The sequence below is a fragment of the Sapajus apella genome, unplaced genomic scaffold (genome assembly GCF_009761245.1).
Source record: "Sapajus apella isolate SASKATOON/1434 unplaced genomic scaffold, GSC_monkey_1.0 scaffold15, whole genome shotgun sequence".
NCBI classification, from domain to species: Eukaryota; Metazoa; Chordata; class Mammalia; order Primates; family Cebidae; genus Sapajus; species Sapajus apella.
In genome coordinates, this window is record NW_022436955.1 from 31,962,783 (window position 1) to 31,982,198 (window position 19,416).

The window sequence follows — 19,416 nt, forward strand, 5'->3', positions numbered from 1 at the left end:
GCGGCCCAGCCGCCGGGCCAGGGCAGGTGCGGAGGGGTCAGGCTTATTAGCATAGCGCGCCGCCTCCGCCAACCAGCGCCCGGCGCGAGCTGGGCGGGGCCCGTGGGCGGGGCTGAGGGCGGGGCGGGGCAGCAGCCGCGGGCGCCACGCCCAGGACAGGTGCGCGGGCGGGTCGGGGAGCGCGTGGCCGTCGGTGTCCTCCCCACGGGACTTCCCTGGCGCGCGCGCCGCCGAGTCACACACCGACCCCTCGGTCCTGGCCGCCCACTCGCCGTGAATTAAAGAGCAGAGTTCAAGGTTGAGTGGAAACCGAGCTGGGTTCCTGTCCACACTGCGTGGAAGCCCCCGCTGGCCGACCCCAGTCCTTGGGAACCCTTGCAGCGGCTCATGATGCCCTCTCCACGGCTGCGCCTCCCCATCCCTTCTGCAAACCCACGCGGCAGGATTCATGGGCAGAACCCTGGAATTCCAAAGCTGACCCGACTGACCGGCCCCAGTGGCGGCCCAGGGTCGCTGCCCTGGAACCGGCCAGGGCCAGGGACGGGTGGCCTGGGGACAGTGGCCCTTCTGGGTGGGCTGCAGTCTCCCAAGGCTCCCCCGCTGGAGACAGGCCTTTAGGAGTTTGCCCAGTGCCTCCAGAAAACACTTTTTGAGGGGTGCGGGGGCTTGGGACTTGGCCTGGAATTCTGGAATTCCCAAGGGATCAGAACGGTTATGGGAAGTTTAATAAAACTGGCACATCACATGAATTCTGCAACAGCTGCACATGTGACCTGGGCCAGCCGTTTCCCTCCTTTGTCATCTGCAGAAGTGCCATAAAGAGCTGGGAGCCCCTGTGTCCGGTGTCTGGGTCCCTTTTGATGTGGATGTTTCATAAGGTTGGGGGCCAGGTGGGGTGTCTCTGGGCTAGGGTGCACATAGGCGTGTCCATGGCCTTGCCGCAGGCCTGCCTCCCCACCAGGGCTTCCACCTGAGAGCTGGGTGCCCTTTGCCCTCTGTGGGCCGGGGGTGGGGAAGGTGGGGAGTGGTGAGTCCATGGAAGCACCGAGGGAGACAGCGGAGAGGAGGGGCGTCCCATATCCCATGTCCAGGGTGTGAGAAGCTGGGGTAGTATCAGCCCTGCTTTGCCAGTGAAAAAACCAAGGCTCTGAGAGTGGGCTCAGCAGCTCACGCCTGTAATCCCAGCACTGTGGGAGGCTGACAGAGGAATGCTTGAGCCCAGGAGTTTGAGAGCAGCCTGAAAAACAAGATGAGACCCCATCTCTACAAAAAAAGTTTTTTTTAATTAGCCAGAGGTGGCAGCGCCCCTCTTCAGTCCCAGCTACTCAAGAGGCTGAGGAGGGAGGATGTCTTGTTGGAGTAGCCTCCAGAAGGTGGAGGCTGCAGGGAGCTGTGATCACCCCACTGCACTCCAGTCTGGGCAACAGAGACAGACATTGTCTCAAAAAATTTTTAAAAAAGAAAGAAAAAGAGAAAGAGAAGACCAAGGCTGTGGGAGGTTAGGACACAGTGGGATTGGGACCCATCCCCACTCCAGCTTCTCTGCCACTTGGCGAGGGGGAGTGGGAGGACAGGTGGGGGCGACCCTGGAAGAAGGTTCCCGCCTCTCCCGAAACCACGGCCTGGCACCACCCTGGTGGGAGTGTGGATTTCAGACACATGCCTGCCTTCTGCTTATTCACCTGTTCCTTGCCTTGAAAGGTTTCTATTTATAGCCTCCCTTCCTTCTCCCTCCCCCTCACAGACACAGATAACGCTTGCAGATACCTGAGCCAAACCTCCACCCACACTGTCCCTCCCCGCCCACCTACCTATTGCGTGGCCATCCGCCAAGCCCCAGCAAGCTTATGTCCTAATCCAGCGAGAGCCGCGTGCTATCCAGGCAGCCGTAGCCTTCCCGTGGAGAACGGCTGATCTTACCCTGGGAACGCCCCAGAGGGTCTGAGGGCTCAGAGCACCTTTGGGGTCAGGTCCTAGGGCTCCCCCAGCAACTCCCCCCAACCCCCGGCCAGGGACGCTTGAATCTGTTTCAGACTCACTCCAGCTGTGACGCACAGGGCAGTGTCCAGGCTGGACCCAAGGAGGCCCCACAGAGGGAACCTCAGCGTCTCCCTTCCCACTTGTGCTGCCTCGGGGAGGGAGGGCGGCTGTCTCCAGCCCTTCCTTGTCCTCCGGTCCTCAGTGCTGGCCGCTTGGCTCTGGGGGTTAACCTTACGTGCCCCTGTATGGGAACCCCTGGCCCACAGCCTGCTAGACCTGCCCTCCTGAACTGCAGCAGGCGATCCCAGCCCTCACCCTATTCCCTGGACATCCAGGACCTCGGGATGATGACTTGTGCTGGGCCTGGCAGCCGGGCCCCTTCCATCTGCCTGCATCAGATGCCCAACAGCAGTTTTCCAGCGGGGAGCCCACCCCAGGAACTGCCGATCAGTTGACCGGCAAAAATGGTCACAGTTCCATTTACGTTGACGTTTTCATCCCCTGCGTATGTCCTGCTTTTCTGGTTTCACAGTGGATGTAAATACATAGTGCCTGGAGATGTGCAAACGTGTATCCATCTGGGTATATGCCTCTGTCACTCTTGACTGCTTTTGCTTTTTAATTTAATTTAATTTTTTAAAAGATGGGATTTCACCATGTTAGCCAGGCTGGTCTGAAACTCCTGACCTCAGGTGATTAGCCCATCTTGGCCTCCCCAAGTGCTGGGATGACAGGTGTGAGCCTTGTTTGTTTGTTTTGAGAGGGGATCTCACTCTATCACCCAGACTGGAGTGCAGTGGAGTGATCTTGGTGATCTCAGCTCACCGCAACCCCCACCTCCTGGGTTCAAGTGATTCTCCTGCCTCAGCCTCCCAAGTAGCTGGGATTACAGGTGTGCACTACCACACACGGAGATTTCTGTGGAGGTTTTTTTTTTTTTTTTTTTTTTGAGAGTCTCGATCTTTTGCCAGACTGGAGTGCAGTAGCACGATCTCAACTCACCGCAACCTCTGACTCCCTGGGTCAAATGATTCTCCTGCCTCAGCCACCCGAGTAGCTAGGATTACAGGTGCCTGCCACCACACCCAGCAATTTTTTTTTTTTTTTGTATTTTTAGTAGAGATGGGGTCTTACCATGTTGGCCAGGCTGGTCTTAAGCTCCTGATCTCAAGTGATCTGCGTGCCTCCGCCTCCCAAAGTGCTGGGATTACAGATGTGTGCCAGTGCTCATTTCTTACTGATAGGACTTTATGACCCAAATCTTGGAAAGCCTCACCTTGAATTGAACCGCAGCCCCTGAGAGCTAGACCGGGGTGGGGGCTCAGCCCTTGCTCCCCACACAATGCCTACCTGTGGTCAGGTGTATGCTGGGGGCTCAGCAGGGCTTGTTGAACTGGATGGAAGGGAAGCAGGAGCCTGCAGGCAGCCTGGCCTTTCTAGAGGCCCTGCCCCATGCCCTCGGGGCACTTAGGTCCTGTCTGTGTCTAGAGTGGAGACACACAGGTGAAGACCCAGGCCCCCAAAGGAGAGCCTGGCAGCTGGGCCTTGGTTGTCCCCAGACTCAGAGACATGGCCCCTCCTGTGGAAGCAGAGGCAGTTCATGGAGGCTGAAGTCCCGACTCGGGACAACTCCATCCTGCCCAAGGTCATGGGTCCATTGAAGTAAGAACCCAACCTTGAAATCTCAATGTCCGGCCAGACCGGGAGCAGCTGTGTGCTTGCTCACCCTCCGGGAAGGGGACTCACCGCTGTTTTCGGCTGCTCACACCCCCGCTGAGGGCTAGATGGTCAGAGGGAGGATGGGTTTTGTTTGTTTGTTTTGTTTTGTTTTTTTGAGTCAGAGTCTTGCTCTGTCACACAGGCTGGAGTGCAGTGGCGCGATCTCAGCTCACCACAACCTCCGTCTCCCGGGTTCAAGCAATTCTCCTGCTTCAGCCTCCCGAGTAGCTGGGATTACAGGTGCCCACCACCACACTTGGCTAATTTTTGTATTTTTAGTAGAGACAGCCTTTCACCATGTTGGCCAGGCTGGTCTTTAACTCCTGACCTCAGCTGATCCGTCCCCCTCAGCCTCCCAAAGTGCTGGGATTACAGGCGTGCACCACTGCTCCTGGCCTGAAGGGTGGTTGTTAAGCTGGGGTTCAGTGGACACGTTCTGTGTGGTATGGGGGTCCCAAGAGGCAGACATGCTTGTTGTCAGAGCCCCAGCTACACTGGCTTTCAGTGGCAGTGCCCGGTGGCTGGCAGCCCTGCACGCTCGGAAGACGAAGGGGATGGACATGGTATCTGCCATCTGCCTTTCACAGGATGTGTCTTTTGCCTGGCAAATGGCGTAATGCCTGGTTGTCTGACCTGCAACCATGAGTCCCTCCAGGAAACTTGCTCACACTGGCAGATGCCCTGCGGCTGTTGCCTGATTCGCGTCCAGGTTATACCTGCCTGACCATCGCTCTGGTGCTGGGAGCCTGCCCTGTGTCCCCCGCGTCTCCGAGAAAACCCAGCCTGGGCAGCACCTGGTTCTTCCTTGTGGAAGGTACAAATTCAGTCCCCACCACAATGGGAAACATGTTCAAAGACTTAGTACTCACACATCCTGGGCTGGGAGGGCGCCAGATCTCACAGGCAGAAGTGAAGGTTCGGGCAGAGAGAAGAGGGCGTGTGGCAATGAGCCGTATGCACAGGGAATGGGAGTGGTCAGCGCAGGTTCACGGGCAAATGCCTGAATGGGCTTATGAAAGGAAGTGCAGGGAGTGTGAGAGCCCAGGCTCCTGGTGAGAGAGACGCCTCTAAGCGCTCATCTCTGGCAGCCAGCATGGGCGCCTGGGCATGGTGTCCTGGTGCCCAGGCTGCAGGCTTGGCTGTGCTGCCCATTACAGCGGTCCCTACTGACACACGGACGCTGCAGGAGCAGATGCCTCAGCACAGGCCAGGGACAGCGACGGTGCTGAGTGGCCCTCAGACTGGGGGCAGATGAGGTGAGAATTGAACCATCAAGTAGCAAGGCAGTGTGCATGTGTGTCTGCAGGTCACAGGGGTGTTTGTGCGTGTGTCCATGGGCATATGCATGTGGGAAGTGGCAGCAGCTGCTCTGAGGTGGCATGGAGGCTGGGCATCAGCGGGTAAGCACCAGGTGCCAGGAGAGGGGTCTGCGGGGTCCCCAGCATTGTCCTGCAGAGTGGGATGCCTGCAGGTTCCTCCAGTGCGAGCCCTGCCACCTGCTCTCTGCCAGCGTCCTTTGAGCTTCCTACCTGCCGTGTTAGAGCTGACACCTGCCTAGGAGGCAGGCAGTGGGGAGGCTGTGGGGCCGCTGGGCGGCTGCAGGGAAGGAGGAACTGGTGGCCCGCTGAGTGCATTCTGCCTCCCAGCCACAAGGAGGACAAAGCCCACTGGGTAAGGGGCTGGAGCCGCACCACGCCTGGGATCTGGATGAGCGCTGTCCATGGCTCCTGCGAACGGGGTGGGCCTGGGGCAGGGAGACCTGGGGTAGGGAACCTGGCGTCCCTTCCAGATGCAGGTCAGCACGGGTTCCGACAGGTGTGACGGTGCTTTCTCCGTGGCCTGCACCCTGGGTTACCGCATCAGCAGGGTCAGGGCTGCGGGCAGAAGTCCCACAGTCCTCGGAGCCCCGGTGCCTCCAGAAATGCCAGGGACATCATCGACAGAGCGCCGACGGACATCATGGTGGACTGAACTGTGTCTCCCTAAAAGATGTTGGGGTCCCACCCGCACCTCTGGGCATGGGGCCTTATTGAAAATAGAGTTGGCCAGGTGCAGTGGCTCATGCCTGTAATCCCAGCACTTTGGGAGCTCAAGGCAGGCGGATCATGAGGTCAGGAGTTTGAGACCAGCCTGGCCAATGTGCTGAAACCTCATCTCTACTAAAAATACAAAAATCAGGCGGGCACATGCTAGTGGTGGCACGTGCCTGTAATCCCAGCTACTCAGAAGGCTGAGGCAGGAGAATTGCTCGAAACTGGGAGACTCTGTCTCAAAAAAAAAAAAGCATCGATACTTGTGCCCGAGAGCCCACTGTTAGAGATGCGTCCCTGAGGCTGTTTTTGTGTCAGTGCATTTGACCTTGCGAGGCCTTGCTGAGTGAATTCAAGCCTCTTTTTCCATGAGTGTTTAGAGAACCCTGGGATGTAGTTATGGAGGGATGGGTTGCAGGGGCAGTGCCACCAGAGGCGGCTTCTTCAGGCCATCCCTCAATGCGGCCGGGCCCTCCAGCCACTCCGTGTTGGGGAGGCTGGGGCTGAGGGCGCCCTCCCTCCCTGCATCACGTCCTGGGGTGGGGTGTTAGGGTCCCCGTGGAGGCCTCCTGGGTTTTTCAGGTGACCCGGCTGGGCCCACAGTGGAATGCCAGCCCTATGTGCCTCTTGTTAGCAGAGGATTTGGGGCAGGTTTTCTGAATATGTTTTTTCATCTATGAAACAGGAGCACCGGCCTGTGCCTCCTTCCCTAGGGCCACATGAGCATAAAATCAGGTGGCCCCAAATTAGAGGAACGCCAAGGCACCACCCAGAGGCACCCAGAGGATCCTGGGAGGGTCAGGCTGCTGCGGCCCGTGCGCTGGGCCCTGGGATAGAGGAGCTGCAGCTGGGAGGCCCTCAGTTGGAGGAAACCGCCCCCCGTCACGCACACCTGTGGTTCTGGAAAGGCCTGGGCTGGCGTCTTGTAAACCACACCCTGCTGCCGCCGCCTGTGAGTGCCCAGAGTGCTGGTCGTGGCTCCTGAGACCCAGGTATGAGAATTACGGGCACTTTCTTGGGGGGTCCAGTCTGGGGCCACCTGAGCTCTTTCTAATGGGGAAGTTCCCTGGTCCCTAGGACCTGGTGGCGCTTTCTGGACGGCAGGGTTCGCGCTCCCCATGCTGTCGCGTAAGTGAAACCGAGGGCGTGCTGCTGCAAGTCTGTGAAGGGCCTGGACCCCGCCGGGCAGGAGCCCTCCGTGGCTTGGCGCCTCCCAGTCAGGTCCTGCTGTACCCCAGGGTGGGAGGGAGACCCAGGCTTCCGGGGCCCTGCCCAAGAGCGGTGGGCCCACATCCTAGCCGCCGAGGCCCGTGTGGTCTGAGTGGGCCGCTCTCTGGCTCCGGCGCCGTGCACGCCCCCACCCCACGACATGAGGCGCTTCAGCGTATCTCCCTCGAGTGGCCATAGGAGGGGCCTGGCCTCCCCGCTGTGGCTGGGACAGCCCCACTGTATCCCAGTGCAGTCGTCCGGCTCTACCTAGGGCTTTGTTAGCAAGATGGAGCTGGGGGCCTTCCTCCAAGCCTCAGGCCACCTCCCCATACGGCCAGGTCTGCTGAGTTCCAAGGGACCCCGAGGCATCACTTTCCTGTCATTCTGAAGTCCTCCCCTGGACTGGGCAGCCCCTTCCAGACACCAGGTCACCCATGAGGAAGGCTGAGGCCGAATCTCCACCTGGACGCCAGCCTGCGGCTCTCAGCTCTCCTGTGGCCTCCATGAGGGGACCTGGAGGGTTGGGCCTGCTGCCTCCAGACCCACGTGCAGGGACAGAGGGTGCCCTGAGGAGGGGCCCTGGGCTTCCTCTCACAGCCCCCTGGAGCCGCAGTGGCGGAAGGCCTGGGTCCAACCGGGAGGGGACAGGGTTCAGCTTCCTCCGTGGGGCTGAGAGGCAGCCCAGCGTTTGGGAGCGGGGCTGGCGGAGTGTGACTGCGTTGGCTCCTTGTCTGGGCTCCGTTCTCTGTCCTCGACTCTGGGCAATGCTGGCCGGTAGGAGGCGTGTGGCTGTGGTTTGGTCAGGGAGGGCGGTCGCATTGCCTGAGGACAAGGGCCACCCAGTGGGACAAGCACACAGGGACGGGCTTCTCATGCGCCTTTCAGAGGCCACAGTCGGTTAAAACCGTTCCCATCCGCAGCATGAGCGACAGTGGGCATGAGAGCCTTTCCTTCTCCTGCCCCACCTGGGCCCAGTGCCCCCGACCGAGCCCCGGCCTTGCTGAGTCCCCAGCACCAGCGGTCACAGCGTGGTCCCAGGAGGGACCTTCAGAGCTGAGGGTGACACAGAGCAGGGAGTCTTAGACAGGCCAGCATCAGAATTCACTCCCCGAAGCACCTGCCTGCATGGAAGCAGGGGGCCTGGGGCAGAGCAGAGCCTGGGAGTCCAGGCAGTTCCTAGCCTGTCCACGCCCCCAACAACCTGACAGCCCCTCCCCCTTCCCCCGAGGCATCAGGGAGCCACTCTGACTCGCAGGTGCTTCAGCCTCCCCCGGTGAGGCGCAGAGACTTGGGCGTCACCTCCCCGAGGGCTGCAGTTGAGGCCACAGTCCGTCCAGACAGGGCCCAGAGCCGCCTCCAGGCTTCGTGGACACCCAGGGTCATGCCCTCGTGACTGCTCCGTGTCACCCTCCGGTCAGCCGTGGAGAGGGTGAACACACAGCCACCCGCCGCTGGGAATGGCCCTGCTCTGCATGCTGTCTGCCTCACTGAGCATCAGTTGGGAGGCCCCATGGTTCCTGGGGAGGCTGTCTCAAGCCTCCTCCTGGAAGGTCACAGGGAAAGGCAGGCTGGCAGCTGGCTCTGCTGTTCTCTGATGTTTGGTGCTGCCTGGTGAGGACCTCCCAGACACAGGACCATGTCACCAGGGGTCAAAGAGTAGTGGGAAGGGAAGGTGGGGTCTCCGGTGGCCCTTGGCAAGTGCAGTCTGAAGTCAGCTGTGCTCCCTAAGGGGCGTCTCCCCTGGTGTGAAGGCTGGTGGAGGCTCCTGCATGTCCGGCCCAAGCTGTGGCCTTCAGGGTCAGGACAGCCACCTCCCCTTCTAGTAAAGAATCCAGAACAATTAGCCAGGTGTGGTGGTACATGCCTGTAATCCCAGCTACTCTGGAGGCTGAGGCAGGAGAATGGCTTGAACCCAGGAGGCGGAGGTTGCTGTGAGCTGAGATCGTGCCACTGCACTCCAGCCTGGGCAATAAGAGCGAAACTCCGTCTCAAAAAAAAAAAAAAAAAAAAGAATCCAGAACAGAGACTGAAAACACCCCTTAACTGAGAAGGGAGAGAGGAAGCAGGAAAACGGTGGCTGACCTTGGATGGCCGGCTGCTCTGGGGTGCGCGAGCAGGTGATTCTTGTCAGCCTGAGGCCCTCAGAGACTAGAAAACAGGGGATCCCCTGCCCCTGATGGTGACCCCTCGCAGAGCTACAAGCACTTTCGTAACGCTCAGTGTGCTCAGAAACCAGTCCAGGTCACCCACACCTGTAGTCCCAGGGACACAGGAGGTCAGGGCAGGGGGTCACTTGAGCCCAGGAGATGGAGGCTGTAGTGAGCTATGATCGCACCACTGCACTCCAGCCCGGGCGACAGAGTGAGACCCCGGCTTTTAAAAAAGAAAGCAGCTAGGAGTTAGAAGCCCAGGCAAGTGGGAAATAGGAGCCCTGTGGGCGCAGGAGCACGTACTCCCTTAAAAGGAGGAGGGCCCAGTGCCAATGCCGGCATGGCTCTGTGCGACCCTCCATGGCTGGACGAGGCTTGGGTCAGGGCACACATGGCCGCAGGCTGCACCCCAGCATGGGCTGCCTGGGAAGACACGGCCGGCTTCCCACGTACAGAGCAGCTGGCGATCCACACCGCGGAGGATAAACCCAGTCGGGGCTGCTAGAGATGTTCTGAGACATTTTATTTAAACTTTTTTTTTAAAAAAAGACAGCAACAATTAATGCCAAGAACAGAAAAGAGTGCTGACGCGTTGCCCGGCCTGCCACGCGGGCCCCTGCCCAGGCCCCGAAGCGCTGCACCGCACAGCCAGGGCGAAGTCTCCTCCGGCAGCGGGCACCGTCAGCCTTGAGGGTGATGGTGGGCTGAGGTCAGGAGGGGGCCCCTGCTCTGCCGGCCCTGCCTCTCCTGGGGTGTGCCTGGGGTGCTGGGATTTCTTCCTGGTTATCAAAGAGAAACTCACAAACCTCAAGGACCCAGACACAGAGTGGGTGGCCCAGGCAGGCCCCGCTGCTCCTTTCCTCCTTGCCCCAATCCCACAATGCTTGTTTTGTTTTTTTTAAAAATATAATTTTGTAAATGTTCCATAAAAATACTGTTATTCCTAGTCAAACACAGATACTGCAGTATGAAGAGTAACCGCTGTGTCTTTGCGCTAAAAAATGTGAAAAGGTGATCACACTGGATCGTATAGAAAAGATGCCAGGATTCCTAAGTGTCACAAAAGCCAGTACCGAGTGCCAAGGTGGAAGCGGGGCGGGGCCAGGCGGGCTGGGCGGGCAGCGCGGCCGCTGGGGTTCCTCCCAGCTCGACTGCAGAGTGCAGCTCAGACGCCACTGGTCCCTCCTTCCCACGCGGGGGCATCATGGCTTTGAAGAGACAGCGGCTGCTCCAGGTCCCAGTGGCCAGCCCTGCCCAAGGAGGCCGCCTGCTTGGCCAGAAGCACCGAATATCCCAGCGACCCCGGCGGGACCAGGCGGCCCTGCCCTGGCGGCCTAGGTGGCTGGCCCGGCTCCAGGCCTGGAGGCTCGTCCCCGGCTCCCCTCCTGCACAGGTGCACGCTCCTCCCGGGCCGGTGAGGCATGTTTCCGAGGAGATGCCAGGTGCGACACAGGAGCCCAGCCCTGTCCCTGGAGCAGGGCATCCCTGACCCCGACAGGGGCAGGTGGCTGTGCCGCTGCCCCCTTCAGTTCTCAGAGAGAGAGAGGGCCAGGGCGGCCTGGAAGGCAGCCTCCTCGTCAATGCTGTAGTCCTGGAGACAGGAAGGAGAGAAGCGCCGGGTTTGAGGGCCGCCCCTCCGCCCATCACCCACACAGGCGTGTCCACCCTTCCTGCCTCCCTCCAGCAGGACACAGGAAGGACCTGGCTCTGCCGTCCCGCAGGCATGGGGCCTGCGGCCTTGAAAAGGTGCCGAGTGCAGGTGTGACCATCACCTGCTCCCCGGAGTTCTCATCTTCAGCTAGCTGCCCGAGGGGGCCCAGGGGTCTGCAGACACCAAGCGCCCGGTGACTGGGTGCTGGGTGGGTTTGTGGGGTGACTGGGGGCTGCTGGTTCAGCTCAGACTCTAAGCCCTGGGGCGTCCGAGGTGAGCAGGCAGGCCAGGGCTCCCTGACCTCCAACACTTTGCATCCTGAGGCTGTCAGGAGCATGGGTCCTGGGCGGCTGGCAGGGGGAGTGACAGTTGTCACCAGGATTGTAAGCCAGGGCCAGGAATACACAGGGCTGAGCAGGGAGCGGCCGCATCAGGAGTGAAGAGTTTGCATGAGGGTCTGCCGGCCTGGGTGCAAGCCTGACCCACGGCGGCTGGGGGAAGGAGACAAAGCTGGAGGGTCCGATGTCGATGGAAGTCCTTCCAGCTCTCTCCAGAAAGCTTCCGGAAGGAAGCCCGGCTCACCCTCAAGGGGCTCCGTGGGGTGGGCAGGCAGGGACCTGCCCGGTGTGGTCCACGTCCCCAAGAGGCCTGGGCACCCCCTAGTGGCCACTCGGGCTCCGCCACCATCGCTCCCCACCTGCTCTCGGCCCTCCCCCCGCCCCTCGGAACTTGCAGGAGCGTAGCCACCTGAAGTGAGGCTTTTACTTCTGGCTTCCCCTGAGCTCTGCAGACCCTGAGGCTGGCTAGGGGCCCTCGCAGGAGGAGGGTGGCCAAGGAAGGGTGGGGCCCGGCCCGGCAGGATGCCTACCACGAAGGTGTCGTAGGAGAACTTGTGCCGGTGCAGCAGGTGCTGCAGGAAGTTGGCGCTCTTGTAGCTGGGGTCCCCCCAGGGCATCGCCGAGCAGATGGGGCACACCTGGAAGGGGCACTGGGGTCAGGCCAGGCTGGACCAGGGCGAGGCGGCACGGCCTCGCAGGACTGGGGGTCCTTCCAGCCTCTGGGGTGCCCTCCCGAGCCCCTATCAGTGCCCCAGCCTGGGAAGGCACCCTAGACCCAGAGGAACATGCCTGGGTGACCAGCGAATTAATTGGCGAGCGTCACCCTGAAGACTTAGGGATGCTCCCTGGTTCCTGCCAGGTGCTGCTGGGGCAGCCAGGTCCCCACCACGGGTTTCAGGAGGCCTTTGAGGCTTGAACACCGAGAACCCGCAGGGACTGGCTCCACAGACCCCCCGGCACAGGTGGCGCTCCCCCGGGCCAGGCAGGCGCTGCTTACCACGCGGTTGGGGTCGCTGCGGTGGCTTTCCACACAGTGCTTCACCAGCTCCTGCTGGTCCAGGTTGCGGGCGCCGCAGTATGGACAGGCGAAGGTGGACCTGTTGGGGATGTTGCTGGCGGGGCGGGGGTAGGGTGAGTGGCACAGCTGGAGGCCTAGGGGCCCTGCCACCTGCTTCTATCAAACGCAGGCGTGGCCCCAGGCCACCCTCCATAGACGGCAGGACGCAGCATTGCCTGGGTGCCCCCTATGCCTCTGCACGCCGTGACCTCCTGAGGACACACCCAGGACCCTCGTCTACCTCACACAACCAGGCCAGCCACAGGGTGGAGACTGCTGGCGCTGCCCTGGAAGAGCCATCTCTTGGCCCGTCCACCCGCTGGGAGGTGACCTGTGGGTCTGGCCAACACCCTCCTTCTGCACCCCACACCTGAGGTGTCTGTACCCCAGGGAGTCTGGTGAGTGTGCCAGGGAGGGTGACACAGGTGCCTTCCTGCAGGGCGGCAAGGAAAGGTCGGTCTACTACCCCAGAGTGGCCTGACCCAGGGTGACTCCCCAGCCTCGCTGGGACAGGGCACCGCGCTTGCTCCCAGAGTGAGGAAAGAGCTGAGGACTCTGTCCCTCTCCCCTAACCCCACAGGGTGGCCTACCTGGGGATGGGCTGGGACGTGGGCACCACGGGGGCGAACTTGGGGCAGTTGGCCATCTGCTCCTGGACCTTCAGGCAGGAGGAAATGTGCACTCTCATCTTTGCCAGGGTCACCTAGGAGACAGGGCAGGAGGGCAGGGCAGTCCTGGGAATCTGGAAGGGCTGTCCTGGGGAGGCCAAGACCTCAGGTGTCCAGGACCAGAAAACTGCAAGCAAGCATCTGTGTTGCCAGCAGAGGGGGACCCGGTCCCTTCTCCTGCTAAATTACAGGCACGGAGCAGTCGCTACTCCATGGCCAAAAGCAAGTCACTGGAGGATGACCTGGCCGAGGGCAGAAACCTGGCCGGAGAAGGGTGGTGGGAAGCAGGCGAGGCTATCTCCGGCACCTGGGGGAGGCAGAGCTCGGGGTGGTTCAAATACATGCTCCAGAAAAAGGAAGCGGCCGTGGGGGCCACGAAGCCTGCCACGAAGCCTGCCACTCAGCACACGCCCCAGGCTGGGGACAGACACTCCCTGGAACTGAGGCAGGCTGAGAATGCTTCCACGGGGGCAGGGCACCATCCTCCATCCACAGCCCACCCGACGTCCAGGGCAACAGGCTGCAGGACCACAGGTGCCCAAGGTCCTCCTGGACACAAGCCTGGCACACAGCTCTGCCCAGGGCTGCTGGACTCCGAGGGGTGCGCCACATCCCAGCAAGGTGCCAGGAGACACAGCTGTGCTGGAAGACCCAGGTTAGAGAATCAGCCGCTGTGGTGTGGTGAGGCCGCTCTGCATGTGACCCATTCTGATCCTGTCTGTCTGCCCAGGAGAGAGGAACGCGGAGCAGGGAGGAGACGGGAGGTGCCCAAGCACCTGAGACCACAGCCTGCTCAGCCTCGCCACTCTGGAATCGGGGGCAGCCTCTGGACGTCTGGACCTCTGACCTCGAGGAAAGGCCCCGAGGGGCCGCGTTCCAGTGTGAGTGCTTTGCAGAGCTTCATAACCTGAGACGCGGCAACGTGAGAAATAATTCACAACCAATTATAGCTGCTCAGTCCCTCAGAAGCCGCTGAAAGAAACAACCGCCAGCTGGGGCCTCCTCATCCTGAGATGAGTGTGCCAGGGAGGGCTGTGGGGCATAGGCCAGGCTCCAGGACAGGACGGAAAAGGGGGGCCACCGAGGCCCATGACAAGTGGCAGGCCCTTGGGCTGCTCTGATGCAGTGTGGCGGTGCCCACCCGCCCGGCTCTGGCACTGCTGGCAGCTGGAGAGTGCTTGGCCCTTATATGTCCTTGACCCTGCCTGTGGCCCTGGTGACCCTGGAGCCCCCAGCGCTGTCCCCGGTATCAGCTGGCAGGGGAAGCCTGCATGGGAAGATTTCAGCTCAGGCCCCGTGCCTTCACTGGCCATGACCCACATGGGTTCCCTTGGCCCGGGCCAGGCCGGCTGGCCCCCATCAGTCGTCACAATGGGAAGGGAGAGATGAAGACGGAGGGGAGGGAGGTGCCCGGGCCAGCTTCCTGGTGCAGGAGCAGAGACTGCGGTTACTCAACAGGAAAGCGAGGTGGCCCTAGCCCCGCCCTCTGTGGAACCCATGGGCTGAGGCCGCCCATGGAGTGCACCCGCCTCCCAGGACGGCCCGAGTGGGCAGTACCTTTTTGTTGCAGCCTCGACAGGGCGCTTTGTAGGATGAGAGCTGCTTCTCCACGTGGGTGGCCTTGTCCACCTTCTTGGGGTCGAAGGGCAGGCGGCAGAGTGGGCACAGAGGGGATGGCACCTGCAGGCATGGTTGGAGGCACTCTCCGCAGAACCTGCAGGGGACAGGGGCCTGAGCTCCGGCCCACCACTCGGGTCTCCCAAACTCAGGCCTCACCCGGGCCCCTTCTCAGGACCCAGCACTTGTGGGGTCTGCAGGGACAGCTCTCCCAACTGCTATCGCCATTTCTAGAGACAGTCACTCCTACACCCAAGGCCCCCCAACTGGATGGGCCCCATCTGGCTAAAGCGTGGCCCCGGTCCCTCCTGACAGTAGGGCCCCTGTGGTTTTCTGTCTGGGACAGAGCCATAGCGATGGCTGTCTACCACGTGTGGACCAGAGGAGCTCCCATAGGCAGGAGCCCCACGCTTGGCCCACCAGGCTCACGCTCACATGGGGACAACACCTGGGTGGGCCGTGGGGCACGGGGATGACCCAGGGACTCTGGAAACTCTTCTAGTGCCGCTCCAGGGGATCAAAACTCAGACAATCATGGGAAAGGAAACTGCTAGGCCCCAGGGCCCCCAGGGCCTCCAGAAGCATTGGACAGGGAAGGGCCAAAGCCGGCCATGGCAGCACACTCTGAGGCGGGGTAGCAGGCACCTGGCTTGGGACAGCTTCGCAGGCAGGAGCAGAGGCTCAGGTCCTGGCCGCCGTGGGGCACCTGAGGCTCCCATGGGCCCTGTCTCTTGGCACTGCCTGGAGACACTGCGTTGGGAGGACAGAATGAACGTCCTGTGGCCCTGGGCGCACTCCGGACCCACACACCCTCCGCTGGTATCTACAGCCACCTCCCACTCTGCAGACGCGCACAGGCCTTGGAGGGGAGCACAGCCAGCCAGTGAGAGCCCCAGCGCAAACAGAGAAGCCTGATCCCGCAGCCACATCCTGCTGGGGGAGGACTGCCATGGGGGTGGGGACAGCTGAGCCCCGGGGAGGAGCTGGAAGGGAGGCGGAGCCCCTCAGCCACAGGAAACCTGTCGGATGGTGGCAGGGGTGGGGTGGGGGAGGGGGGCTGGCAGGGGGACCGGGGTCTCGGTTTCCTTTCTCCCTGGCAGGGCCACAGTGCTGGTGTAGGAGCCCCACTGGCCGGGACAGTGGGCAGTTCCTGAGTTCACAGACCACTCAGCTGAATTAAGGGCCAGAGTCCTTTTTGCCATCAAGATTTCCACATCCTTCCCGAGAAAAGGCCCCTTCTGTGAGGAGGAAGGCCGAGGGGGCGTCTTATGTCCCTCCTGCTGTCCCCCTTGCCCTCTTTCCCCACCACTGGATTCCTGTGGAGCCCCACCTGGCGGTGGCTCCCACATTAACCTTTGTGTGAGAGAGTGGGACTCATCCTGAGGCCTGTCAAAGTGAACAGCCCCCAATGAGCCTTTTCCTGCCACTTCACCCACCTCGCCCGAGGTCTCAGCAGATGTCCCGGCAGGTCTGCGGAGGAGACACCCACGCTCCCACACCTGAGCACCCCAGCAGGTATTTCCTGGGGCATCCCTGGCACTGGCCCTTGGACTCAAGCCGTGAAGGCCACCTATTCCATCCGATTCCGGGAGGAAGGTGCTGGCAAGATGATCCACGTGGGGAGGCCCCGGGGCCCCCCCACGCTCAGGCTCTCAGGGTAGGGAGGGGCGGAAACAACCCAGGTGCCCTTCAGCAGATGGATGAAGAAAGCGTCTGGCGTGAGGCGCATGGAAAGGGTATTCGGCTGGGAACAGATGTGAAGTCTCGCCACGCGCCGGGAGGCCTGGGAAACGATGCAGGGCAGACAGCAAGCACGGCCGGCCGTGTGGCAGGAGTCCACTCGCTAAACAGCCACAGAAACAAAGCAACAGAAAGAACAGTGGCTGCCAGGGAGGGCCCTGTTTCTTTCTGGGGCGCTAAGAATCTTCTAACATCGCACTGACTGCTGAGCGAACCCTAAGCTGCCAGAGGCCAGGCGGGAGCCCGGCTGCACTGCACGGCCATGGGCTGAGTGGCAGCTACTTCAGTGGACGGAGAAGTGTTGCAGGCAAAGCTGGGGAAGGAAGAGAGGAAAGATAGGAGGAAGACAGCCTCAGCCTCGCCCTGAAGGACTCAGAAGACACGAGAGGGAATGCAGCCTGGCAGGTGGAAGAGCCAGGCCTGAGGAAGATATGAGAGGGAACCCAGCCTGGCAGGCGGGGGAGCCGGGCCCCTGAGGAGCAGGAAGCAGAACGAGAAGGTGGGTACAGCCCTTGGCCTAGTTTCCAGCGATGACCACCCCGGTGGCTAGAGAGCCAGCAACCAGGAGCAGTGCCCGCTGCCCCCACAGGAAGTTCCTGTCTGCACCCACCCAGGGGCTGGTGCTGAGCAGCTTCTCGGCTGAAGGAAGTAGCTGAGGGCGATGGGTGTTGTGGGGGCGTGACAGCCTTGCAAAGGGAGGGGGGACCGCACACCAGTCCTCCCAGCAGGCACTGGGGACTGCTGATGGGGTGTCGCTGCCACACTGGCCGCTGCATAAGCTGAGGAGCTGGACAGCCCGTTTCAGGGATCTGCCTGGCAGGCCCTCAGCCAGCCCACGGCTGCCCTGCGCAGGGGAGGCTGCTCACACAGGCCTTCCAGGCGGGGTCGTGATCACATGCGTCCTGGCCACAGGCTGCTGGTTCTAGAGGTGGCTTATTGCTCAGACTGCCCCCTAAGTGGTAACAGGCCCTGCTGGGCCCCCAGGGGACCTCCTGCCCAAGGCTAGAGCAGGGTGCTTGCGGTACTCCTACCGCAAGAAATCTACCCTGGAGGAGGAAGCTGTTCTGGCTGGGAGCTTACAGAGGGGGCCCTGAGAGTTGCAACTGTCTGTGCTCGTCTGCGTGCATGCCTGAGGAACACCAGCAAGAAACAGAAAGGTAGGGCCAGAGGATGCGGCCAGAAGACAAAGCTGCCAGGGAGAGTCAGGGGTAGAAGCCCTCGAAAGGCACAGGCTGTGTGACACGCTCCCGCAGGACCCACAGTGAGACTAGGATGGCTGTCAGATTCTACCGAGAAGCATGTGGGAGAGGAGGAGTTTATAGGAAAGATGCTCCGCAATTCCATGCAGTTCTGGATTCTGTGTGATGAAAACCACATTTTAGGAAAGCATGCCTTTGGAAAACAAGGGCAAATATCTATTTGTGCTGACCAGGAAAGTGGAAATGCTGTGGTCACCACAAGGTGAAGGTGTTGACACCCAAAGCCCATGGGAGGCTTTTAAAAGCAGGCCCACGTCAAGCCTCGCAGCCTTTGGTAACAGATGAGAAGGTGCAGAACACACGTGAAATACCTGCTACTACCTGCTCACAAGAAGTCCCCCTGGGCTCGGTGGCTCACGCCTGTAATCCCAGCACTTTGGGAGGCCACGGCGGGGGGATCACGAGGTCTGGAGTGTGAGACCAGCTTGGTCAAGCCTCATCTCTAATAAAAATACAAAATAAGCCAGGCATGGTGGGGGGCACCCCAGCTTCTCAGGAGGCTGAGGCAGGAAAGCCGCTTGAAGCCAGGAGGTGGAGGTTGCAGTGAGCCCAGGTAGCGCCACTGCACCAGCCTGGGTGAAAAGAGCAACATTCCGTCTCCAAAAAAACAGTCCTCTTCAGAGGCTGCCACACAAAAATGTCACAGCAAAGAGAGATGGAGGAGCGGGAGCAGAGCCTTTAGCAGCCTCACAGGAGAAGTCGGTAGAGCTATCCCAGCGTGGGCAGGGACCGGTGCCACCTGACACAGGTAACCAAGCAGCTCTGCATCCCGACACTGGCCCTGCCACCTCCGTGGCTGCCCGGCACACAGCCACCAGCTCCCTCTGTAGTAGGAGCCTCTGAAGTCAGCTGTCTTTGCTTGCAAAATGTTCTAGAGCCTCCTGCCAGCCTGGGTGCACCTCCCTAGCCTCCACCACCTCAGCAGCCTGGATGTCTGGGGAAGCCCTCCTGCTCGCTCTCCACCCCGCCACTGCTCATTTTGCTCAAGAGCTGTATTATCCAGCACTTGGGGGAGGTTGTGGAGCAGACCTCCGATCTCGGCTTCCTCCCAACGGGGCGGGCAGCTCCACAATGCTTGAGCCCAGGTCCCCGCCGGGAGGAAAGCCACGTCCTCGAGTTTCTGTTCCCGAAACGCCCTGCAGGAAGCAGCTTTGAGCCCTGGTGCCGGTGGAAACCCCAGCAAGGGGGTCAGTGTCTGCTCCCCTGCGGACCGGGCGGCCTGGCTAGTCAGTGACTGCTGTGACCCAAGTTCTCCGTCAAAGAAAACGTAACATCAGACTCCAAACAAGCCCCTCTCAACTTTAGGGAACTCCTTTCCTCTGTCGTCAAAACGGGCAAACAGCGGGTCCGGACAAGAGTCGATAGCAAAAGCCACAAGTCATTTATTCACAACTGCCCATTCCAGCCCCACAGGACCAACGCCGCCACCACCAGCGCAGCGGCGGCACCTGCGGGCCTCTGAGTACCCGAGCGCCCGCCGCAGCCCCCGGGGACCCCGAGCTTGGGCAGGGCCGCAGGTCGGCCCGGGAGCCGCAGGAGCAGCGGACCGGGCGCCCGGGCGGAGGACGAACCGCCCCGAGGACAGCGGCGGCGGCGCGCAGGGGAGCCCGGACCCCGCGCGCCCAGTCCGGGGCTGCTCCGGGGCGGCCGCCGGCCCAGCGATCCCCCCCGCGGCGGGGCGCGGCCCCCTCCCCGCGGCCCCCGGCGGGCGCGCTCACGTGTGACCGCAGCTGCCGATGGCCACGGGCCGGTGATAGACCTCCAGGCAGATGGGGCAGGTGTACTGCGCCTCCAGGCCGCTGTCGCCGCCCGCGGGCCCGGCCGGCGGCTGCCGCTGCTGAGCCGAGGCCACCAGGCTGCGGAACATCGCCATCCCGGGGCCAGGCCCGCGCCGCCCGCCGCCCGCTGTCCAGGCCCGGCCCGGCCCGGCCAGCGCGTCACGGCCGCGACTGCGCCGCGCTGACGTCATCGGAGGGCGCCGCCCCGGCCGCGCCTGGC

General features: G+C 61.7%; 1 protein-coding gene across 2 annotated transcripts; it reads right to left on the reverse strand.

Annotated features, from left to right (window-relative positions):
* Nucleotides 1-9,599: 9,599 nt before the first annotated feature.
* Nucleotides 9,600-19,387, reverse strand: RNF166 (ring finger protein 166). Of its 2 annotated transcripts, none has more exons than XM_032284683.1 (6): nucleotides 19,137-19,387; nucleotides 14,360-14,516; nucleotides 12,725-12,837; nucleotides 12,075-12,174; nucleotides 11,608-11,715; nucleotides 9,600-10,679 (listed from the first exon to the last, which is right to left on the reverse strand). In XM_032284683.1, the coding sequence occupies exons 1-6, from the start codon at nucleotides 19,385-19,387 to the stop codon at nucleotides 10,614-10,616; spliced, it is 795 nt and encodes a 264-aa protein (XP_032140574.1). In that variant the 3' UTR covers nucleotides 9,600-10,613. The 2 variants fall into 2 exon arrangements, with proteins under 2 accessions (XP_032140574.1, XP_032140573.1); XM_032284682.1 differs by having other exon boundaries at nucleotides 12,075-12,189.
* Nucleotides 19,388-19,416: the final 29 nt, after the last annotated feature.

What these genes read in the sequence shown, in the direction of transcription:
- RNF166 (XM_032284682.1), bottom strand. Translation starts at nt 19,387, where the DNA reads ATGACGTCAGCGCGGCGCAGTCGCGGCCGTGACGCGCTGGCCGGGCCG. An exon ending in ATCGGCAGCTGCGGTCACAC is followed by an intron (nt 14,517 to 19,136) that starts GTGAGCGCGCCC and finishes TGTCCCCTGCAG; the next exon opens with GTTCTGCGGAGAGTGCCTCC. An exon ending in ACGTCCCAGCCCATCCCCAG is followed by an intron (nt 12,190 to 12,724) that starts GTAGGCCACCCT and finishes CCGCCCCGCCAG; the next exon opens with CAACATCCCCAACAGGTCCA.